General features: G+C 43.5%; 1 protein-coding gene across 2 annotated transcripts in view; it reads right to left on the bottom strand.

Annotated features, from left to right (window-relative positions):
• LOC144605378 (ataxin-7-like protein 1) overlaps nucleotides 1-25,824 on the bottom strand; it is a 79,757-nt gene that overhangs the window by 41,574 nt on the left and 12,359 nt on the right. Inside the window, exons 2-5 of one of the 2 annotated variants that reach the window (XM_078420534.1) lie at nucleotides 12,884-12,952; nucleotides 12,646-12,750; nucleotides 4,957-5,170; nucleotides 2,679-2,998 (exon numbers count right to left, since the gene is read on the bottom strand). In XM_078420534.1, the coding sequence (XP_078276660.1) occupies nucleotides 2,679-2,998; nucleotides 4,957-5,170; nucleotides 12,646-12,750; nucleotides 12,884-12,952 (708 nt within the window). Of the gene's footprint in view, nucleotides 1-2,678; nucleotides 2,999-4,956; nucleotides 5,171-12,645; nucleotides 12,751-12,883; nucleotides 12,953-25,824 lie in introns of those variants that run through there. The other variant, XM_078420535.1, reaches the window with a different exon arrangement.

Here is a 25,824-nt window from a genome sequence, read left to right as displayed (position 1 = left end):
GCAGGAATGGGAAGGGGAATTCCAGTGTTTGGCAACCGAGAAATCACATAGGCCAAGGCAGACTGAGTGAAGGTGTTCAGCGAAACGATCGCCCGGTCTATGCTTTGTCTCGCTGATGTATAAGGTGTGGACTGTATCTCTAATCTGAAGTGGGCCGAGGACTGGTTAATGGAGTTTAATGCAGGTAAATGTGAGGTGTTGTATTTTGGGAAGTCAAACCAGGACAGGAAACCAGGGCATTGACTGACAGGGCCATGTGAGTGTGATAGAGCAAAGGAATCTACGACTACAGGTACACAGTTACCTAAAAGTGTCACCGTAGGTAGACAGGGTGGTGAAGAAGGCTTTTGGTACATTGCTTTTCATTAGTCAAGGTATTAAGTATTGAAGTTGGGATGCTATATTAGAAATGTCTGGCGTATAGTGTTTAGTTTTGGTCACCCTGTTGTAGGAAGGATATCATTAAGCAAGAAAGAATGCAGAGAAGATGTACAAGAATATTACCAGGAATCGAGAGCTTGAGCTATGGGGAGAGGTTGGGCAAGACGAGGACTTCATTTTTTTAAGTGCTGGAGGCTAAGGCGTGATCTTATAGAGATGCATAAGATCATGAGGGTAATAGATATGGTGAATGCACAAGTCTTATCTATAGAAGGGGAATCAAGAACCAGAGGACATAGGTTTAAGGTGAGAGAGAAAAGATCTGTCGGGATTTGTAGCGAGAGCAGGAATGAGTTCGGCAAAAGGTTAAAGTGCAGGACCTTGAGGTTAACACAAAATGCTGGAGTAACTCAGCGGGTCAGGCAGCATCTCTGGAGAGAAGGAATGGGTGACGTTTCGGGTCGAGACCCTTCTTCAGACTGATTTCCTACACGATTTGTACCAGCATCCGCAGTTATTTTCCTACACGTCACCCATTCCCTCTCCAGAGATGCTGCCTGACCCGCTGAGTTACTCCAGCATTTTGTGATACCTTCGATTTGTACTAGCATCTGCAGTTATTTTGCTTGGAGCTTGAGGGTGGTAATCTCTGGATTACTACTGGTGCCACGTGCTAGTGAGGGTAGCCATAGGAGGACGATGAATGCGTATCATAAACAACAGAGGCCCCAGCACGGGTCCCCTTCGCGACGGCATAACCACCATTTCTCATCAGCCCTTTCATTTGCTGCCATCCCCCTGCCATTCTGGTTTATATATATATATAAATGACCAACGTAAATGTAGAGCGGCGAGTTGTTTTTGCCGGCAACAACAAAATTGGCAGAGTTGTATGCAGTGAGGAATTTAGTCAGGAGATACAGAGGATCGATCTGCCACAGAAATGGGTGGAGAAATGACCGATGTACTTTAACGAGTGTGAGGTGTTGTACTTTAGGAGTTTAAATGGAAGGGGAGAGGATACCGTTAATGGCAAGACCATTAAAAACATTTATGTGCAGAGGGATCTTGGAGTCCAAGTTCATAGCTCACTGGAGGTGGCAGCACAAGTAGAAAGGGTGGTAAAGAAGGCGTACGATATGCTTGCTGTCATTCCGAGGGACATTGAGTGTTAGAGTCAGGAAGTCGTAGAGTACTGCTTACAGTTCTGGTCGCCCCCAATTACAGGAAGGACGTGGATGCTTGGGAGAATGTGGAGAGGAGGTTTACCTGGATTAGAGGATTTCAGTTAGAAGAGCGAGGTTGGATAAACGTGGATGGTTTTCTATGGAATGTCAGAGGTTGAAGGAAGACTTCAGTACATAAAATTACGAGAGGCATCGATAGTGCAGCCAGATTCTATTTCCCCAAGGTGACAATGTCCAACACTAGAGGGCATCGCCAAAAAGTGAAAGAGGAATAGTTTAATGGAAATGTGTGGGGCACAAGTTTTTTTTGACACAGAGTGGTGGGGGCCTGGAACACGTTGCCAGGGGTGGTGGAGGCAGAATCAAGAGTGGTGTTTAAGAGGCTTTTAGACAGACTCGTGGAAATGCAAGGAATAGAGGGATATGGATCATGTACAGGGAGATGAGATCAGTTTAACATGGCATTATATTCGGCACAAACATTGTGGGCCAAAGGGCCCTTTCCTGTGCTGCACTGTTCTATTTAATAGGAACCTGAGGGGTAACCTTTTCCACACTGAGGTGGTGGGTATATGGAACTAGCTGCCTGGGGAGGTAGTTGAGGCCAGTACTATAACAACATTTAAAAAGACATTTGGACAGGTACATGGATAGGAATGATTTAGTGGGATATGTGCCAGGTGCAGGCAAGTTGGGCCAAAGAGCCTGATTCCATGTCATATGACTCTAACGTGGGCAAGTGGGCCTAGCATAGATGGGGCATCTTGGTTGGCATAGGCAAGTTGTGCCAAGGGGCCCGTTTCTGTACACTATGACTATGTGTAGGCAGATAAGACACTGAGGGCCGAATGGCCTGATCCTACGCTGTACTGCTGTACGTTCTATATATTAGGTGGGCGACCACTCCACTGCCCAGCATACACGTCACTGAAATGTAATCTTAAAATCAGTGAACAAAATGCATTGTTGAAGTCAACTATAAATACCACCAATAGACCAATATTCAACTTTCCATCTGCCTCCAGTTTCCTCCATGCATATTCGCCAACAGTTGCCATTCATTAGATTGCTAGTTTTGGGATGGGCACAGGGACTCAACTTTATACTCACCAATTATCCTCCTGTGGACTTTATGGTTGTTCCTCCTGTTATTGGTTACTGGTTCTTCCAGCATGGGCGGCCTCTCACCTTTACCATTCTGAATCACCAGAGCTGGGAATGAGAGATCAGCTGCTTTTGGGATTGCGTTTGCTGCACCCGTCTTTGGCATGGAATCAAAGACAAGGGCCATGCTGGGTTTCTCAGAGGGGGAGATGGGTTCAGGAGAGGAGGGTGAAACAGCAGGAGGCTTGGCAGTCAGTTTGATGCAGGAACTCTCTGTCTTTCCAAGAGATGGGATCTTTTCAAGGTTTACCACGGGAACAAACAAGCTGGAAGGAAGAGAACAGTAAGTTGGTGAATAAATTACAGCTATCCAGTTCAGTCCACACTTGTTTTTGCCTAAATCTCCATGGTAAGGGTTCATAAGCTATTCGCCCAGATAGAAAAACTGCAGCAAATCCCAATCTTTGTGGTTGAAGAGTTCATCCACATGAAAGTAAAGCAAAGATAGAATCAGTCTCATACACAATGGTACCAATGGTCACTAATCCCATATTCCCCAATTCCTTTAACATCCAGAAAGCAACCAATCTGTGAGATTGCTTCTCATTCTTCAAAACTCTGGAATATATACGCCCAGTTTGCTCTCACAAGGGCCCTATATAATTTCAGTAAGGCATGTTTACTCATGCTCAAAACATCTTTCAACAAAAGTCAATATACAGTTTACCTTCCAGCCTGGTTACTTTCAGTCCCCACCAGGGAGAGTTAAGCTCATTACTGAGCTCCAACTAAATACTTTCAGAGAAGAGAGTCACCAAACACTGCTACGTGCCATGATCACTCGGATCTTACAACACAAGACTATCTGGTCTATTATCCACATGCTGACCATACTGCTACCAATTTTCTGGCTTCACATACTTATCTTTTGAAAGTACCTACTAAACCAGATTCCACTAAGCTTTCAAGCAGTACATTCCAGATCAAATACTGTGGATACATTTTCCTTCTGGCTCCGTGTTCACCTCCCCTACTTTGCAGAATATCGCCAGTCAATCTGGCAAGCTGATCCTGCGTTCGTAGTTACCTGTCACCTTAATTTCCCATTGCAATCCCATTCTGATTTCTTACTTTTTAGCCTCTTTATTATTGTTCCTACAACGACCAGTATAAACTTCAGAAACGGCATCTTGGAGTGCAACACCAACTACAATAATTTCAGACACCCCCATTTCAGTTTGAATCAGAACTGGCTCGTGCTGAAATTAGGGCATCAACTTATAATGTTTACTCAATGTTTGCTTTCATTGAAGCTGCTTGACCTGCTGGGCTTTTCCAGTGTTCAATTTTGTCCAGCAATTATTTTCTTCTCCTATGTTCCAACACAATTCCCTCTATTTTTATTGAATGCTTATTTATTTTTGCTATTCACTTTGCTGCTGTAACCCTGCAAATTTCCCCGTTGTGGGACGAATAAAGGATTATTATTATTATTATTTACACTTCTTCCAGATAGGACAGTTAAAATTGCGACCATTTCTTTAACAGCATCTCTGTCCCCTGAAGTTTCTTGGTCTCCTACTATGCACTTGATTTGTTCTCACCATCTTTCTCTGCAATTTAAAATATCGATGTATCTTTCTTTTACTAGATCAGGTGAAAAAGGTCACTAATCTGAAGAATTAGTATTTAGTAATCTCTCCACATCTGCTGCCTGAACAGCTAAGTGTTCCTAGCATTTACTTTTCTTATATCTTACTGTCCAATCTGGCTCCTGTCATATCATATCATATCATATATATACAGCCGGAAACAGGCCTTTTCGGCCCTCCAAGTCCGTGCCGCCCAGTGATCCCCGTACATTAACACTATCCTACACCCACTAGGGACAATTTTTACATTTACCCAGCCAATTAACCTACATACCTGTACGTCTTTGGAGTGTGGGAGGAAACCGAAGATCTCGGAGAAAACCCACGCAGGTCACGGGGAGAACGTACAAACTCCTTACAGTGCAGCACCCGTAGTCAGGATCGAACCTGAGTCTCCGGCGCTGCATTCGCTGTAAAGCAGCAACTCTACCGCTGCGCTACCGTGCCGTCATTGGAATCAGTTCCCCATTTGCTCTTTCAGTGTTACTACTTGGCAGTGAATCTGATTTTAATCTTTGTTGCTCAGGAGAATATCCCAGCTTTTTATCTACGGTTAGCCTTCAACATTCAATACTGGTAATCTCACTTTTTTCCCCATTGGATAAAGGTAAAAAAAAGAAAATTAAAATTACCACATATTTTCTTTTGGTCCCTTTGAAGGCACATCTAACTGTAGCACCATGTTACCAGGGCTGTGCAGCTTCTCTTTGGAGGATCTGATGCCATGGTTGGAGGTAACTGCAGTTTGAACACTGTTACATCGTGATTTCTGCAGGATGGAGTTTGTGGACGTCAAGGCGGGCGATTTCCGTGCTGACAATTTGTTCAGAGACCCGTGTCTTCTCTCTGCAAGAAATCCAATTTATTTAGATACTCAAATCGGAGACTTCATATAAAATTGCACCAAGGGCAAATTTAGAAATGATACTCTCCCTCGATTCAGTGGCAGCTCTCGCCTGAGTCAGAAGGCCAGGAGGTTCAGACTCATTTCAGGATACATTTCATGCTGATATTCCCTGATAGGAGTGTGAAACTGTCAGAGCTGCAATTTTCACAAAGTTTGTGTTAGGCTGGTAGAAATGGTCCCATAGAAATCTGAACTAAAGCCAGAAATCCAATCAGTCTCTTCCCAGCTATTTTCAGGGAACTTGAACCATCCTACCACAACTCGAGATCAGTCCTGAACTACGATCTACCTCATTGGGGACCCCCAGGACTATCTTTGATTGGACTTTATTGGCTTTAACTTGCATTAAACATTATTTACGTTATTCCCTTTATGTCTGAAGGTCTCGACCCGAAACATCACCCAGTCTGAAGAAGGGTCTTGACCCGAAACGTCACCCATTCCTTCTCTCCAGAGATGCTGTCTGACCCGCTGAGTTACTCCAGCATTTTGTATCTACCTTCGATTTAAACCAGCATCTGTAGTTCTTTCCTACACATTCCCTTTATCCTGTAACTATACACTGTGGATGACTCACTGTACCCTGATAAACATGACAATAAACTAAAGTAAAATCTTCTTAGTGTTATGGCTGCTCTTAATTCTTCGATCGACATCATTACATTTTGACTATCACTAAAACAGTCACTATCACATTGTTGTCAATGCGAAGCAATCTGACTATTTCATTTCTTAATTACCGCTGTAACTACACTTCAAAAAGGGCGGCACGGTGGCGCAGCAGAAGAGTTGCTGCCTTACAGCCCGAGACCCGGGTTAGAAACATAGAAAATAGGTGCAGGAGGAGGCCATTCGGCCCTTCGATTCATTGTGACCATGGCTGATCGTCCCCAATCAATAACCCGTACCTGCCTTCTCCCCATATCTCTTGATTCCACTAGCCCCTAGAGCTCTATCTAACTCTCTCTTAAATCCATCCAGTGATTTGGCTTCCACTGCCCTCTGTGGCAGAGAATTCCACAAATTCACAACTCTCTGGGTGAAAAAGCTTTTTCTCACAGTTTTAAATGGCCTCCCCTTTATTCTAAGATTGTGGCCCCTAGTTCTGGTTCGATCCTGACTACGGGTGCTGTCTGTACGGAGTGTGCATGTTCTCCCCATAACCTGTGTGGGTTTCTCCGGGTGCTCCGGTTTCCTCCCACGCTCTAAAGACATTACAGTAGGTTAATTGGCTTAGATAAAAATTGTAAATTGTTCCTAGTGCATGTAGGTTAACGTTAGTGTTCGGAGATCGCTGGTCGGCGCGGACTCGGTGGGTCGAGGGGCCTGTTTCCGCGCTGTATCTCTAATTTAAACTAAAATATATTTTGTTGCCAGTAAAATCTTTGTTAAACCCTTGTTGTGAAATACATGCCTACCAAAAAAATTATGAAAATGATAAGTTGAAGCAGAAGTGACTATAAAAAGGTGGGAATGGCATAAAAATCCAACCTGTTCACTAATGTACTTTGGGAAGGATTCCCCCCCTATTTACGTTGCTTGTCTTCATGTGATTACAGTCCCTCATCAACATAACTCCTAAATGTCCTCTGAAGTCGCCTAACTTGCCATTTATTTTAATAGCAACTGGAGCACAGCCTGGAAGCTCACCCTTACGACTAAATGGTGGATGAGCAAAGTAGCAAGGTACTAATGACAACTTCATATTTTGCTTGGATAGCTTGCACCCAGGCATGTGAGTGAGGTAAAAATCAAAAAGAGGAAAAGAGCCGACCGTTTGCGAGAGGCGTTTGCGAGAGGCGTAGAACGGGAGTTTTTTAAAATGACGCACAAAATTACCAGTTTCAAGCCTCTTTTAGTGCATTTCAAAGTAAAAACAGATATTACAAAATAATGTGAAGATGTCACTGTACACTTATAACATTTTAATGTAAATTCGCACATTAATTGATAATCAGCCCAAAAAGGTGGTAATTGGCTTTTCTGCTCTGTTTTATATTTTAACCCTGTCTTAATTGAGTACAGGAGTAAAGAGGTTCTTCTGCAGTTGTACAGGGCCCTGGTAAGACCACATCTGGAGTATTGTGTACAGTTTTGGTCTCCTAATTTGAGGAAGGACATCCTTGTAATTGAGACAGTGCAGCGTAGGTTCACGAGATTGATCCCTGGGATGGCGGGACTGTCATATGAGGAAAGATTGAAAAGACTAGGCTTGTATTCACTGGAGTTTAGAAGGATGAGAGGGGGTCTTATAGAGACATACAAAATTATAAAAGGACTGGACAAGCTAGATGCAGGAAAAATGTTCCCAATGCTGGGGGAGTCCAGAACCAGGGGCCAGTCTTCGAATAAAGGGGAGGCCATTTAAAACTGAGGCGAGAAAAAACTTTTTCACCCAGAGAGTTGTGAATTTTTGTGGAATTCTCTGCCACAGAGGGCAGTGGAAGCCAAATCACTGGATGGATTTAAGAGAGAGTTAGATAGAGCTCTAGGGGCTAGTGGAATCAAGGGATATGGGGAGAAGGCAGGCACGGGTTATTGATTGGGGACGATCAGCCATGATCACAATGAATGGTGGTGCTGGCTCGATGGGGGCCGAATGGCCTCCTCCTGCACCTATTTTCTATGTTTCTATGTTTCTATCCCCTGGGATCATTCTCTTAAACCTCCTCTGGACCCTCTCCAGAGCCAGCACATCTTTCCTCAGATACGGGGCCCTAAACTGCTCATAATATTTCAAATGCAGTCTGACCAGCGCCTTATACAGCTTCACCATTACATCCCTGATTTTATATTCTAGTCCTCTTGAAATAAATGTGAACATTGCATTTGCCTTCTTTACTACTGATTCGACTTGTAAATTAACTTTTTGGGAATCCTGTAACAGCACTCCAAAGTCACTTTGCACCTCCGCTTTCAACATTCTCTGACCATTTAGAAAATAGTCTACGCCTTTATTCCTACTACCAAAGTGCATGACTACACACATTGCTACACTGTATTCCATCTGCCACTTCTTTGCTCCCTCCACCAACCTATCCAAGTCCTTCTGCTGAGGTGCTGTTTTCGCTATACCACCTGCCCCTCCCCACCTATCTTTGTATCATCTGCAAACTTGCAAACAAAGCCTTCAATTCCCTCATCCAAATCATTAATATACAACGTGAAGAGTAGCGGCCCCAGCACCGACCCATGCGGAACTCCACTCGTCACTGACAGCAACCAGAAAAAGCCCCCTTTATTCCCACTCAGTGCCTTCTGCCATTCAGCCAGCCTTCTATCCATGCGAGAATCTCTAGCATCCATGGGCTCTCATCTTCTTTAGCAGCCCCATGTGCAGCACCTCATCAAAAGCCTTCTAATAATCCTGGTAAACAACATCCACTGTACTTTTTCTATCTTACCATTTCTCAAAGAATGCCAACAGACTTGTCAGGCAAGATCTCCCCTTCACAAAACCATGCTGACTTCAGTCTATTTTATCATTTGATTCTATGGAACCTCATCTTTTATAATGGAATCTTACCAACCACTAAAGTCAGGCTAACCAGCCTTTAGTTTCTCCTCTTTTGCTTCGTTCCCTTCTTGAAGGGCAGAGTAATATTTGCAATTTTCCAATCCTCTCAGGCCACTCCTGACTCTAGTGATTCGTGAAAGGTCACCACAATCTCTAAAGCTACCTCTTTCAGAACCCTGTGGTGTAGTCCATTTGGTCCAAGTAAGATATCCACCTTCAGACCTTTCAGCTTACTAAGCACCTTCTCTTAGTAATAGCAACTCCTGCCCCCTGACTTTCTTGAATTTCAGGCAAGTTGCAGGCATCTTCCACTGTGAAGACTGATGCAAAAAAACATTCAATTCATCTGCCATTTCTTTATTCCTCATTATCACTTCTCCAGCATCATTTTCCAGTGGTCCAATGTTCACTCTTGCCTCTTTCTTACTCTTTATATATCTGAAGAAACCTTTGCTATCCTCTTTTATATTACTGACTAGCTTACCTTCATATTTCATCTTTTCTGCCCGTTTTGCATTTTTAGTTACCTTCTGTTGCTTTTTAAAAGCTTCCCAATCCTCTAGTTTCCCACTAATGTTTGCAATATTATATGCCTTCTCTTTCAGTTTTATGCTGTCTTTGACTTCTCTTGTCAGCCACGGTCGCCTCATTCTCCCCCTAGAATCTTTCTTCCTCTATTTGGGTGAAAAGATACTACGCCTTCCAAATTATTCCCAGAAACTCCTACCATTGCTACTCCACTCTCATTCCTGCCACGCTCCCTTTCCAATCAACTTTAGCCAGCTCCTCTGTAGTTACTCAACAGTAATACTGACACATCTGATGGAACTCATTTCTGGGCCCAATGCTGTTTGTCATCTATATCAATAATTTGCAAGGCATGATTAATAAGTTTGCAGATTACACTAAAGTGTATTATAGATAGCAAAGATGGCTGTCAAAAATTACAACGACCTTGATCATTTGATGAATGGTTGATGGAGCTTAATGGAGATAAGTGCAAAGTGTCACATTTTGGGAGGACTAACCAGGGCAATATACACAGTGAATGGCAGGGCTCTGGCGAGTGGTGCAGAGTATAGAGAGCTAGGAGTGCAGATGTACAGTTCCTTCCCAATTGCGTTACAGTTAAGTAGGGTGGTAAAGAAGGCTTTCCCAGATTGGCTTTTGTCAGTGAGAGTATTGAGTTTCAAAGTTGAGTTTAGAGGTTTTGGTCACCCTGTTATGGGAAACATGTTATTAATCTGGAAAGAGTGCAGATAAGGTTCACGAGGATGATACCAGGACTCGACGGCCTGAGCTATAGGGAGAGGTTAAGCTGGCTAAGACTTTACTCCTTGGAGCGCAGGAGGTTGCGGGGTGATCTTATAGAGGCATACAAGATCATGAGAGGAATAGATAAGGTAAATGCACAGTAAAGGAATCAAGAGCCAGATAGGTTCAAGGTGAAAGGGGGAAAGATTTGATAGGAACCTGAGGGGCAGCTTTCTTTTTTACAGAAAGGGTGGTAGGTACATGGAACAAGCTGCCAGAGGAGGTCGTTGAGGCAGGCACTATTATAATGTTTCAACAACATTTGGGTAGGTACATGGATGGAATGGATTTAAAAGGATATGGGCAAAACACAAGAAGGTGGGACACAAGGAGTACGTTGGTTAGCGTGGGCAAGTTGGGCTAAAGGGCCTGTTTCCACCCTGTATGACTTCAAACAAAATTTAACTCTGCAACATAAGTTCGATCACAGGCCTGGCTAGATATAGATTTCAAGCAACATAATGAGCAGGAGAGGAAGAAAAGCCAAGAGTTTATGGGAAACAACTGCAGTAGTAAGGGCTATGATGAAATAATTAAAATCTGGGATCAAACAAGAGGCAGAATTGGTGAATGTAGAGAATTCAAAAGGTTGAAGGGATGCTTAGTAGGGAAGGACTTAAACATCAGGAAGGGTTGTTGCCAAACCTGGATCCAATGGGCGGCACAGAGCTACAGCCTCAGTGCCAGAAACCCAGGTTCCATCCTGACCTCGGGTGCTGTTTGTGTGGAGTTTGCATGTTCGCACTGTGACCGTGTGCTCCAGATTTGTCCACATCCCAAAGACATGTAGGTTTGTAGGTTAATTGGCCACTGTAGATTGCCCCTTGTGTGTAGGGAGCGGATGAGAAAGTGGGATAACATAGAGCTAGTGTGGACGGGTGATTGATGGTCGGCATGAACCCGGTGGGCCAAAGGGCCCATTTCCATGCTGTATCTCTAAAAACTAAACAATGTAGCACAGAATTGCTGAATTAATTTTCAATTCTCCAATTTACCGTCCAGAAGAACAAATAGTTGAGAGTGGCATTAACAAAATAGGAATGAGCGTTTCAGCAAAACTGATTGAGGTAGAGTGATTTTACACAGGGATAAGCAACTGCTATTGGTGAGAGTTGACGAGTAGTCCACAACGGCAGTAAGCTGCATGCCTAAAGTTGGCTAAATTGTGTCATTAGCCTAATATACACAAGGGACAAGACCTACATCCAGCACCCAAAATGTTTCGACTCAAATCAGAAGAATACTTTAACTTCATACTGCATATATCCTTTCTGGGGACAAATAAAATGTCGGACTGGTTTTGATTAACTGGAATACAAAAAAGATTCCCAAAAACTACTTTGAATCATCAAAGATGCCAAAGCTCAAGTTTAGTATTGTCACGCTCCAGCTAAAAGATGAAGCCCAATTAAGGGCATCACCGGGTTACAAACATACAAAATGGGTGCAGGAGTAGGCCATTCGGCCCTTCGGGCCAGGACCACCATTCAATATGATCATGACTGGTCATCCAAAATCAGTACCCCGTTCCTGCTTTTTCTCCATATCCCTTGATTCCATTAACCCTAAGAGCTAAATCTAATTCTCTCTTAAAACATTCAGTGAATTGGCCTCCACTGCCTTCTGTGGCAAAGAATTCCACAGATTTACAACTCTCTGGGTGGAAAAGTTTTTCCTCATCTCAGTCCAAAATGGCCTATCCCTTATTCCTAAACTGTGACCCCTGGTTCTGGACTCCCCCAACATGGGGAGCATTTTTCCTGCATCTAGCCTGTCCAATCCCTTAAGAATTATATATGTTTCTATAAGATCCCCTCTCATCTTTCTAAATTCCAGTGAATACAAGCCCAGTCAACCCATTCTTTCCTCATATGTAAGTCCCGCCATCCCGGGAATTAACCTGGTGAACCTACGCTGCACTCCTTCAATAGCAAGAATGTCCTTCCTCAAATTAGGAGACCATGTGACTTATGTATACCCCTACATGTGAACGAGCTCCCGTAATATTATTAAATTCAATAGTCCAACACACATACAAACATTTGTTGTTATGAAGGGCAGAACTCGTTCCCACTCTTTCTCCATACTTAATAATTGTTCTTTCTTATTAGTCTTCTAAGCTATTGATATATGACAACATAGTGGAGAAACTGAGTGACGTTTGTACATTTCTCAACTTTTATTTTCCAGTCTAAATGAACTTTCAGATATCTGTAAAAACAGAAACCGTCTGTTATCCAGGGACAGCATGTTGGGATTACTTACAGAATTAGGATCACTGAACTTAGTGCAGCAATAGTCCTTGCTAAAGTTGTCAACTGAGCTGCTGCACTACTTAATAGGGAGGAAACAAAAACATTAAAATTGGAAGAGTCTCTTCATTGCTCCTGTGACCATCCACCCAAGGCCCAAGATTTGGCCAATTTGAATATTCCCAGCCCTAAATTTAGTGAAGGTGAGAGCTGAAGCCAAGCTGAGGTACTTTAATAAAGTGTGGCTCTGGGCAATAAGATTCAAGAATCGTCATGCTTTCTTGTGCCTTCTGAAAAAGATCTAACAATGCTCAGTTGCAAAATCACTTACCACAGTGCATCTGAAATGCCTGAGGTTTAACTACTTGTCCACACTGGTTACACACCACAAGGAAGAATTCATCATGGGCTGGACAGTGACCAAAGATTGGCATGTCTGAAACAGAGGTCAAAATAGCTAGTACACATAAATAAAGCTAGGGGTAGGTAAATATTGTTATGATCATTCCTGTAACTTTGCTACCTGTCAGTCCCCACCCCTACTTTTAACGCTCCTCGACCAATATTACCTTCTCTAATGAGTCGCATTGTTTCAATCTTCTTTCTCACATCCTTGCCACAATCCTCCGATTCTGTGCCTGAAAATATACATTGAAACAGTCACAGTGCTTACAGCAAGCAAAAAAATAAATAGAATGAGCTTCAACTCTACAGAAATGAAAGGAAATACGTCGGCCAAAATGCCAACTCATTTTGGTTGTTTTATCTCCATCCCCATTTCAAGAATGAAGCTCCCAGAGCTGGAGAACCTGAGATGGTGAAACTTCTCAACCTGACCTTGTAGCTCTCAGGTACATAATCTCTTTCAGCTCTTACCTCCTGCCCTTTCCACAAACACCAGCAATAGTTCTTCATATATTTTAATAAATGTTTAATTTCCTCCCTTTTGAATATAACTGTTTGATCTACATCCACTGCTCTTTAATACAGTGTGTTCCAGGGCACGGCAGGGTGCTATACTTTAGTCAAGGTGATTTATAACTCTATATAAAACACAGGTCTTGTTACTGCAATAATAGCCTTCTCAATTAGTCATGCGCCCACTAATCTCACTGGTTCTGCAACTTTAAAATATGTATAATACAGTTTCAGTATAATATGGTATATACATTATATATAGAATATACAATATCATATGTACAGTATAATACAGCGTCTCCTTAATCTTCCTCTCAAGTAACTCATCACCTCTGCATTTAATATAATCTCCATTCAGAGCCCATTTTAATCTGTCTCTCTGATGTCTAATGATTTCCGTCCCTTTAATATATGCCTGAGTTTTATCATACAAGTTTGGATCATTGATAAATCACAAAAGGAAAACCAGCCCCGATAAGTCCTGGGAAACACCAGTCCGTACACTCCAGTCTAATAATTAAATGTTTGCTATTACCCTTCTTTTTCCATCGCTCAGTCAATTTCATATCCATCCTTCCATCACTTTCTACATCCCCTGGGTTTTAATTTTGCTAACAAGTTTATTATGTGGCCTGTGTTGACAGAGAAGTGGTGGACTAGTGGGGAAGTGCTGGAGTTGAACTTTTCACCGTAGTGAGGAACATATTTGTGTCTTGAACCCATGAACTAGTGACATATCAGAAAGGCTATTACGACTGAACCACACGCACTGACCACAAAGTGTCAACATTACTGCATTTAATGGCAATGGAATCTTATGAAATCTTTGAATTGGTGGTGAATTCTTTGATTTATTCATTGCTGCCTCAGGAGCTCTGCTCATTTTTTAAAAACCTATTAATTTGTCAATAAATATAAAACTAAATGCGAATAGCTTGATGGCCGGTATGGCGAATGAGGCCAAAGGGCCTGTTTCTGTTTCTGTCTTTGTGTCCAGCATTTAACTCTCACCCGTAATTAGCTCTGAATGTATGGTTTGCTTGACCACTTCATGGAACATTTAAAATGCAACCGCACTGTCATAGACCCAGAGTCACAAGTAGGCAAAATCAGGCAAGGATGGCACTGAAGAATATTAGTGATCTAGATGGATTTTCACAACAAACTAATGGTTTTGCAATCACAGTTGTTGGAATCTGGAGCAAAAAAAATAAAATGTTAGAGCAACTCAGCAGGTCAGGCAGCACAAGGAGATTTTTGACATTTTGGGTTGAGCATCTTAATTAGGACTGAGAATGTAGAGGAGAGATATCCAGAATAAAGAGGTAAGGGCAGGGGTGGGGCAAGAGTTGGTGATAGGTAGAACTAGGTGAGGAGTGGAAGGGGGTTTGTCAGGAGAAGGTGGAGAAGAGACAGAGATTAGAAGGTAATAAATGGAGACAAGACAAAAGCTGCAGATTCTGGAACCTGAGTGATAAGTGAGAAGAGTGAGAAATGCAACTAGATATGGGAGGGATGGTGTTTAGATGGGACAAGATAGGAATGGGTAAAGAAACTGGGCAACTGCGGGGGTTCCAATTCCCCGTTTTTGGAAATAAGGGGGAGTGGTGACAGAACCTGGATGGATCAGATGAGCGAGAAAGGAACACAGAGAAAGGAACACACCTCACTCTCATCTCTTTTTACTGGCTATTTCCCCTCTACAGATGCAGGAGATGCAGGATCTCAAAATGAAATGTTGACCATCTCCGCCCCATGTTCACAGGTGCAGCCTGACTTGCTGTGTTCCTCCAACACTAATTTTTTTTTGACCCAGTAGTTTTGGAGTCATTATCAGCAAGACCATTTTTTTAAAAATTCCAAATTACCAACTGAATTTAAATTCCACAGCTTCAGTTGTGCAGTTTGAATTCAGGTCTCTGCCTATTATCCCTAGTCCAGTAATTTAGTTTAGTTTAGTTTAGAGATACAGCGCGAAACAGGCTCTTCAGGCCACCAAGTCCATACTGACCAGCAATCACCTTGTATACTAGCCCTATCCTACACACTAGGGCCAATTTACAATCTTTACCAGTCAATTGACCTATAAACATGTACGTCTTAATAATGTGGGATGAAACCAGAGCGCCCAGAGAAAACCCACGTGGTCACGGGGCAAATGTACAAACTTCCTACAGACAGCACCTGTAGTCAGGATCGAACCCAGGTCTCTGGTGCTGTAAAGCAGCAATTCTACCGCTGCGCCAGCGTGCCGCACGTTTACCCATTAGTCCTGTAATAAGATTAACATTCCCATCATCTGCACAAAAACAAATTTCGGTCCTTGAAGGTATATGCTTACAAAGAAAACATATTTCTCAAATTGCAATAATTTAAAAGGAAATGGTATTTGTTCAAAACCCTCCAAAATTGTTGACGATCAGCATTACATAGAGCTAAAATCCAAATACATCACTGAAGTGGCTAGCTTTATTGGTTGCACTTTCCTGTCTTTATTTTTAATAGGAAGGTTACGCAAATAAACTGACAGTTCATTAAGTGCTCATCTGGGATGAGTCACTATCTAAAGGAGAATTTGTTCTTTTCCTTGGAATACAGCTGCAGAAATTCTTTTCCCTCCTCCAGGTTTTGTCATCCAGGGTGCAAATTATCATCAGTGTTCAGCTCCACAGACAAATTTTGCTCTCACCCCAGTCTTCTCCAAACCCATCTCCTAAAACATCAACATCCAATGCCTGGATCGGACTAAGCTGGACACAACGACAGAGTTTGTTTATTTTGAACATAAGTTATTCATCTGTCTCACCATTAAGTGCATTTACCAGTTCTTTAGTTCTCAATACCCCGACTTAAAAACAAACGAGTGCAATCTTGAAAACTCCAAATGACTGGAGCATCCACATCTGTTTGAGGGGAAAAAGTTCACCATTCCTGCTCAACTCTCTGAAAAAAGTGCTTCAATGTTAATATAATGTCCAAACTGCCTATTGGGAAAGTCACATCTCTGCATTCATCCACCCAAACCATGGGCGACACAGGGTGCAGCGGTAGAGTTGCTGCCTTACAGTGCTTGCAGCACCTGAGACCCGGGTACAATCCCGACCACGGCTGCTGTCTGTACGGAGTTTGTACGTTCTCCCCGTGAGCTGCGTGGGTTTTCTCCAAGATCTTCAGTTTCCTCCCACACTCCAAAGACGTACAGGTTTGTAGGTTAATTGGCTTGGTATGAGTGTAAATTGTCCCTCGTGTGTGTAGGATAGGCCTAATGTACAGGGATCGCTGGTGTCTTGGTGGGCCAAAGGGCCTGTTTCCGTGCTGTGTCTCGAAACTAAACTAAATTGTAACATTCTAAATACAGTGGGGGGGAGGGGTTAACAAATTGTGAATATGAAGATGAGGTAAAAGGGAATTCAGGAGATATTGCAAAAGACTCTCGGAAGAATGGGAACAGAAGTTCTAGAGGGGAAAAGAAATTAAGGGCAGGGCCAATTGTGAACGATGTGAGAGGGGAGGTAAATACAGAAGTTAAAGTGTTGTACTTAAATGCGCGTAGTATAAAAAATAAAGTGGATGAGCTTGAGGCTCAGTTAGTCATGGGCAAGTATGATGTTGTAGGGATCACTGAGACATGGCTACAAGAGGACCAGGGCTGGGAACTGAATATTCAGGGGTACACAACGTATAGAAAAGACAGACAGGTGGGCAGAGGGGGTGGGGTTGCTCTGATGGTAAGGAATGATATTCATTCCCTTGCAAGGGGTGACATAGAATCAGGAGATGTTGAATCAGTATGGATAGAAATGAGAAATTGTAAGGGTAAAAAGACCCTAATGGGAGTTATCTATAGGCCCCCAAACAGTAGCCTCGACATAGGGTGCAAGTTGAATCAGGAGATAAAATTGGCATGTCAAAAATGTAATGCTACGGTGGTTATGGGAGATTTCAACATGCAGGTAGACTGGGAAAATCAGGTTGGAAATGGACCCCAGGAAAGAGAGTTTGTAGAGTGCCTTCGAGATGGATTCTTAGAACAGCTTGTACTGGAGCCTACCAGGGAGAAGGCAATTCTGGATTTAGTGTTGTGTAATGATCCTGATCTGATAAGGGGACTAGAGGTAAAAGAGCCATTAGGAGGCAGTGATCACAACATGATAAGTTTTACTCTGCAAATGGAAAGGCAGAAGGGAAAATCGGAAGTGTCGGTATTACAGTATAGCAAAGGGGATTACAGAGGCATGAGGCAGGAGCTGGCCAAAATTGATTGGAAGGAGGCCCTAGCAGGGAAGACGGTAGAACAGCAATGGCAGGTATTCCTGGGAATAATGCAGAGGTTGCAGGATCAATTTATTCCAAAGAGGTGGAAAGACTCTAAGGGGAGTAAGAGACACCTGTGGCTGACGAGGGAAGTCAGGGACAGCATAAAAATTAAGGAGAGGAAGTATAACATAGCAAAGAAGAGTGGGAAGACAGAGGATTGGGACTCTTTTAAAGAGCAACAAAAGTTAACTAAAAAGGCAATACAGGGAGAAAAGATGAGGTACGAGGGTAAACTAGCCAATAATATAAAGGAGGATAGCAAAAGTTTTTTTAGGTACGTGAAGAGGAAAAAAATAGTTAAGGCAAATGTGGGTCCCTTGAAGACAGAAGCAGGGGAATTTATTATGGGGAACAAAGAAATGGCAGACGAGTTAAACCGTTACTTTGGATCTGTCTTCACTGAGGAAGATACACACAATCTCCCAAATGTTCTAGGGGCCGGAGAACCTAGGGTGATGGAGGAACTGAAGGAAATCCACATTAGGCAGGAAATGGTTTTGGGTAGACTGATGGGACTGAAGGCTGATAAATCCCCAGGGCCTGATGGTCTGCATCCCAGGGTACTTAAGGAGGTGGCTCTAGAAATAGTGGAAGCATTGGAGATCATTTTTCAATGTTCTATAGATTCAGGATCAGTTCCTGTGGATTGGAGGATAGCAAATGTTATCCCACTTTTTAAGAAAGGAGGGAGAGAGAAAACGGGTAATTATAGACCAGTTAGTCTGACATCAGTGGTGGGGAAGATGCTGGAGTCAATTATAAAAGACGAAATTGCTGAGCATTTGGATAGCAGTAACGGGATCATTCCGAGTCAGCATGGATTTACGAAGGGGAAATCATGCTTGACAAATCTACTGGAATTTTTTGAGGATGTAACTAGGAAAATTGACAAGGGAGAGTCAGTGGATGTGGTGTACCTCGACTTTCAGAAAGCCTTCGACAAGGTCCCACATAGGAGATTAGTGGGCAAAATTAGGGCACATGGTATTGGGGGTAGGGTACTGACATGGATAGAAAATTGGTTGACAGACAGAAAGCAAAGAGTGGGGATAAATGGGTCCCTTTCGGAATGGCAGGCAGTGACCAGTGGGGTACCGCAAGGTTCGGTGCTGGGACCCCAGCTATTTACGATATACATTAATGACTTAGACGAAGGGATTAAAAGTACCATTAGCAAATTTGCAGATGATACTAAGTTGGGGGGTAGTGTGAATTGTGAGGAAGATGCAATAAGGCTGCAGGGTGACTTGGACAGGTTGTGTGAGTGGGCGGATACATGGCAGATGCAGTTTAATGTAGATAAGTGTGAGGTTATTCACTTTGGAAGCAAGAATAGAAAGGCAGATTATTATCTGAATGGTGTCAAGTTAGGAGGAGGGGGAGTTCAACGAGATCTGGGTGTCCTAGTGCATCAGTCAATGAAAGGAAGCATGCAGGTACAGCAGGCAGTGAAGAAAGCCAATGGAATGTTGGCCTTCGTAACAAGAGGAGTTGAGTATAGGAGCAAAGAGGTCCTTCTACAGTTGTACCGGGCCCTGGTGAGACCGCACCTGGAGTACTGTGTGCAGTTTTGGTCTCCAAATTTGAGGAAGGATATTCTTGCTATGGAGGGCGTGCAGCGTAGGTTCACTAGGTTAATTCCCGGAATGGCAGGACTGTCGTATGTTGAAAGGCTGGAGCGACAGGGCTTGTATACACTGGAATTTAGAAGGATGAGGGGGGATCTTATTGAAACATATAAGATAATTAGGGGATTGGACACATTAGAGGCAGATAACATGTTCCCAATGTTGGGGGAGTCCAGAACAAGGGGCCACAGTTTAAGAATAAGGGGTAGGCCATTTAGAACGGAGATGAGGAAGAACTTTTTCAGTCAGAGGGTGGTGAAGGTGTGGAATTCTCTGCCTCAGAAGGCAGTGGAGGCCAGTACGTTGGATGCTTTCAAGAGAGAGCTGGATAGAGCTCTTAAGGATAGCGGAGTTAGGGGGTATGGGGAGAAGGCAGGAACGGGGTACTGATTGAGAGTGATCAGCCATGATCGCATTGAATGGCGGTGCTGGCTCGAAGGGCTGAATGGCCTACTCCTGCACCTATTGTCTATTGTCTATTGTCTACATTCATACGCAAGCCCTTAACCTAAACACAGGGGAATATAAACTTATTTTATGTAACCTTTTGACAAAAGTGAACCCTTTAAGACGAGGGACCAACCTCATACTTGAGCTAAACCCCAATGTATAGCATACGGTATTCAAGAACCATATTCAAGAAACTGTGCAACTGAAATACTACATCCTCCCTTTTAATGCAGCCTCTCCAGCACCTAAAAATGAAATCACTATTTCCAGTGTATTCACCTACAAGTCAGCAGGTTGACAGTTTCTGACAGCTCTGCCCAAGACCGCAGGAAATTGTAGAGTTGTAGATGTAGCCCAGTCCATCACACAGACCAGACTTCCCACCATAGGATTGACACACAATATCTTATGGATAGGCAGGAAATGGTCTCTTCCAATACGGATGAGGTGCAGGTAGGTAAGAGTTGGGCTTGGCATCATGTTCGTCTCAGACATTGAGAGCAGAAGGGCCTGTTCCTGTGCTGTAATGTTCTAGGTTCACTGACTCCATCTACACTTCACGTTGCCTCAGTAAAGCAGCCAACATAATCACAGACTTGTCCTACCCTGGTCCTTCCTTCTTCTGCATGCTTCCATCCAGCAGAAGGAACAGAAACTTGAAAGCCCACACCACCAAACTTGGGAACAACTTTGCCCACTCTTTTATCACGCTTCTGAACGGCCTTTCCATGTCTCATTCACCACTACCCCATTGTGGATATTGGACTTTCTGCATTATGTATCTTCCCCATTGCTCTATCTATTGTATAAGTTTGATTTAGAGTCATGGAGACATACAACATGGAAACAGGCCCTTCTGCCTAACTTGTCCATGTCGACCAAGATGCCCTATCTTGTTTAGTTTAGTTTAGAGATATAGCATGAAAATAGGCTCTTCTGCCCACCGAGTCCACGCTGACCAGCCATCACTAGTTCTAGTTCTATCCTACACACCAGGGACAATTTGCAGAAGCCAATTAACCTACAAACCTGCACGTTTTTGGAATGTGTTGAGGAAACCAGAGCATCTGGAGAAAACCCATGTGGTCAAAGGGAGAACATAAATGTTCTGTTCACATGGCACCTGCAGTTAGGATCGAACCCAGGTGTCTGGCGCTGCATGGCAGCAACTCTATTGCTGCTCCACTTGTTCGGTGTTTATGTTGCATTTATGTATAGCATATCTGATCTGTTTGGATAGCAAGCAAAACAAAGCTTTTCACAGTATATGTGGGCAATAATAAATCTAAACCTAAACACAGAGGTGAATGCTCCATCCACAACAGTAGGGGAGAAGCCACATTTCCTGAAGAAAGAAGATATCTCAGATGTCCTACAGTGAAAAGCCTCATCTTGAGAGCAGATGTGGCAGAGACAGCGAAATCAAAAATGATGGATGGCATCCTTCAAAGAGGCAAGGTGGGATGAGGTGTAGTCAAGGTAGATGTGGGAGTCAATGGGTTTGTAGAAAGCGTTAGTCAATAGTCTGTCTCCTGTGATGAAGGCAAGAAGATAGAAAAAGGGAAGAGATGGATTGTCCAAAGTAAATTGAGGACAGGATAGAAGTTAGGAGTAATAACTAACTTAGTAGTTACCAGGGTAGTAGTAATAGGAGTTGATAACATCAACTATCTCTACATGGGTAAAGAAGCCAGCTCTGATCTGGTCTGGTGCTTTTCCAATTTCTTATGAATGTTCGGGAGATACAGTGAGGGCCTCAGTAGTGTTGCTGCCTCATAGCGCCAGACTTGGCTTTGATCCTGACTCGAGGTGCTGTCCATACAGAGTTTGTACGTTTCCTGTGATCTTGAGTTTTCTCCGTGTGCTCCGGATTCCTTCCACACTCCAAAGACGTACAGGTTTGTAGGTTAAGTAGCTTCTGTAAATTGTAACTTACAATTGTAAAATTATTCTTAGTGTGTAGGATGATGCTCGTGTACAGGGGTGATCAGTGGGTGGTGTGGACACAGGCCGTTTCCACGCTGTATCTCTAAGGTCTACAGTAACATTTGCAGATGAGAAAGTTGCCCAAATACCAGTGACAGAATTCATGCCTGATAAATCAACATCTGCAATTGGAAGATCCCAGCCAGTATCAGACAGGAAAGGAAAGGACATGAGTTTTCATATGTGGGGACCGTGACAAGTTGGGAACAGCAAGATCTAACTAACAACAGGATGACCAGAAAATTACCACTATTGAAGTTGATTAAAGAGCCAGCACTAGTCATTAGAGCAACGCAAATTGTCTTGTTCTTCAAAATAGTGCTGGGGATGTTTATATTCACCCACGAGGTTAAACAGAACTTTAATTTAACAAATAATCCAGTGGAGTTGGGTTGCACTGTGAATGTCAGCCTATTTGCATGCTCAAGTCTCTGGAATGCAGAGGCAAGAGTGCTACGGAATCAGTCATAACTGATGGAAGAGGCTGAAAATGTTAGGACATATTACATTCGGCATTCTATTTGGTTTTAGTTCATAAGTTATAGGAGTAGAATTAGGCCATTCGGACCATCAAGTCTACTCCGCCATTCAATCATGGCTGATCTATCTTTCCCTCTCAACCCCATTCTCCGGCCTTCTCCTCCTAACCCCCGACACCCTTATTAATCAAGAATCTGCCAATCTGCACCTTAACAATACCCAATACAATGAATTCCACAGATTCACCGCCCTAAAGAAATTCCTCCTCATCTCCTTTCTAAAGGCACGTCCTTTTATTCTGAGGCTATGGCCTCTGGTTCTTGACTCTCCCATGAGAGGAAACATCCTCTTCACACCCACTCTATCCAGGCCTTGCACTATTTGGCAAGTTTCAATGAGGTGCCCCCTCATCCTTCTAAACTCCATCAAGTACAGCCCCAGGGCTGTCAAATGCTCAGCAGGTGTGAACCCAATCATTCCTGGGATCATTCTCGTAAACCTCCTCTGAACCCACTCCATCCTTCCTCAGATATGGGGCCCAAAACCGGTCGCAATACTCCAAATGCGGTCTAACCAGTGCCTTACAAAGCCTCAGCATTCCATCCATGTTTTTATATTCTAGTCCTTTCAAAATAAATGTTAGCTTCGACATAAAAATAAAAGTATCCTTCCTTACTACTGATTCGACTTTAAAATGAACATTTTGGGAATGCTGTACTAGCACTCTCAAGTCCCTTTACACCTCTGCTTTCAATATTCTCTGGCCATTCAGGAAATAGTCCTTTATTCCAACTACCAAAATGCATGACTTCACACTTTGCTTCGCTGTATTATATCTACCACTTCTTTCCCCAATCTTTCACCCTGTCTGAATCCTTATGCAGAGTCCCTGCTTTCTCCACACGACCTGCTCCTCCACCCATCATTGTATCATCTCAAACTTGGCCACAAAGCCTTCAATTCCTTCAACCAAATCATTGATATACAAGGTGAAGAGCAGTGGCCCCAGCACCGAGCCCTGCGGAATATCTCTAGTCCCTGGCAGCCAAACAGAAAAAGCCCCCTTTATTGCCACTCTTTGCCTTCTGCCATCTAGCCAACCTGTTAACCAGGCTAGGATCTTCCCTCAGATACCAAGGGCTCTCATCTTCTTAGGCAGCCTCATGAGTAGCACAAAAAGGTTTAGATGGGGTGCAATTTCTTAAAGGTGCTTATGAGAATTTTCTCCAGCAATATGGAGAGGCCCCACACAAGAGAGGGCAGCATTGATCTAGTTTTTGGAAATTGGGAAGGGCAAGTGAATGAAGTGTTCATGGAGGAGTCTTTTGGGACCAGTGATTACTGTTCGACAAGGTTTAAGATAGTTATGGATAGAAACAGAGAGGGCCCACGTGTTAAAATGCTAAATTGGGGCAAGGCCAACTTTGAGGGTATGAGAGAAAGTCTCGCTCAAGTCGATTGGAGCAGGATGTTTGAGGGGAAAGGCACATCAGCCGAGTGGGATGTTTTCAAAAGTGTGCTGACAAAAGCTCAGGATATGCATGTCCCTATTAGAGTGAAGGGCAAGGCAGGCCAACGTGAGGAAGCTTGGCTGACAAGAGAAATTAAGGCATTGGGCAAGAATAAGGTCGCATGGGACAGCTGTAGGCAGCTGGGATCTAGTGTATCCCTGGAGGAGTTTCGGGAACTAAGGAGCAAAGTAAAAAGGGAAATCAGAAGGGCTAAAAGGGGCCAGGAGATAGTTCTGGCAGATAGCATTAAGGACAATCACAAGAGATGTTATAAATTCATAAGAGGGAAAGGGTAACGAGCAAAAGTGGAACCCCTCATGAATCAAAGTGGTCAACTCTGTGTGGAGCCACAGAAGATGGGCAAGGTCCTCAATGAGTATTTATCCTCTATTTAAGACAGGGTAGGAGGACGGTGGAACTTGGAGCAGTCAGTGTTACGGTTGAAGAGGTGCTGAAGGTACAATCGTGTACGAAGGTAGACAAGTCTGCAGGGCCTGATCAGATATATCCGAGGCCACTGTGGGAAACCCAGAGAGGAAATTGCAGGAGTCCTGGTTGAAATGTACGAATGGTCTTTAAATACAGGCGAGTGGAGCGTGGCAAAGGGTCTCGACCCGAAACGTCACCCATTCCTTCTCTCCCGAGATGCTGCCTGACCTGCTGAGTTACTCCAGCATTTTGTGAATAATATGTGGCAAATGGTGTGCCTCTATTCACAAAGGGAAAAATGCTGGGAATTTTAGGCCAGTGAGCTTAACATCTGTAACTGGAGAGTTACTGGAGTGTATTCTGAGGGATAGGATATACAGGTATTTAGACAGACAAGGGCTGATTAGGGACAGTCAGCATGCTTTTATACGTGGGAGGTCGTGTCTCACAAATCTGATTGAGATTTTTGAAGACGTGACCAAAAAGGTTGATGAAGGCAGAGCTGTAGATGTTGTGTATATGGAAGATAAACACAAAATGCTGGAGTAACACAGCAGGACAGGCAGCATCTCTGGAGAGAAGGAATGGGTGATGTTTCGGGTCGAGACCCTTCTTCAGACTTCAGCAAAGCATTTGACAAGGTTCTGCGTGGTAGGCTGCTCTGGAAGGTTAGATCCCATGGGATCCAAGGAGAGATAGCTGAATGGATAGAAAATTGGCTTCATAGAAGGAAGCAGAGGGTGATGGTGGAAGGCCGCTTCTTGGGATGGAGGCCTGTGACTAGTGGTGTGCCTCAGGGTTCGGTGCGGGGCCCGTTACTGTTTGGCATCTACATCATTGCTTTGGATGAGAACATACACGGCAAGATTAGCAAGATTGCAGATGATACAAAAGTGAGCGGTTTTGCATATTGAAGATGGTTGTGAAAAATTGCGGCAGGATCTTGATCGATTGGCCAGGTGGGCTGAGGAATGTTTGATGGAATTTAACACAGAGAAATGTGAGGTGTTGCATTTTGGGAAGTCTAACATGGGCACGACCTATACAGTGAATGGTCGGGCTCCGAGTAGTGTTGTGGAGCAGAGGGATCTAGGAGTGCAGGTGCATGGTACATTGAAGGCGGAGACACAGGTGGATCGGGTGGTCAAAAAAGCTTGTGACACATTGGCATTCATCAGTTAAGAATATTGAGTATAGAGGTTGTGAGGTCATGTTGTAGTTGTGCAAGACATTGGCGAGGTCACATTTAGAGTATTGTGTTCAGTTCTGGGCACCATGTTAGAGGAAAGATGTTGTCAAGCAGGAAAGGGTACAGAGAAGATTTACAAGGATGTTACCAGGACTAGAGGGTCTGAGCTACAGGGAGAGGTTGAGTAGGCTGGGATTCTATTCCTTAGAGCGCAGGAGGATGAGGAGCGATCTTATAGAGGTGTATAAAATGATGAGGGGAATAGATCGGGTAGATGCACAGAGTCTCTTACCCAGAGTAGGTGAATCAAGGACCAGAGGACATATGTTTAAGGTGATGGGAAAAAGATTTAATATGAATCTGAGACATAACTTTTTAACACAAAGGGTGGTGGGTTTATGGAACAAGCTGTCAGAGGGGGTAGTTGAGGCTGGGACTATCCCAACATTTAAGAAACAGTTAGACAAGTACATGGGGATAAATGGGTCCCTTTCAGAATGGCAGGCAGTAACTAGTGGGGTACCGCAAGGCTCGGTGCTGGGACCGCAGCTATTTACAATATACATTAATGACTTGGATGAAGAGATTAAAAGTACCATTAG

This window comes from Rhinoraja longicauda, chromosome 24 (genome assembly GCF_053455715.1).
Source record: "Rhinoraja longicauda isolate Sanriku21f chromosome 24, sRhiLon1.1, whole genome shotgun sequence".
In the NCBI taxonomy this organism is placed as follows: Eukaryota; Metazoa; Chordata; class Chondrichthyes; order Rajiformes; family Arhynchobatidae; genus Rhinoraja; species Rhinoraja longicauda.
This window is presented reverse-complemented; position numbering and strand designations above follow the sequence as displayed.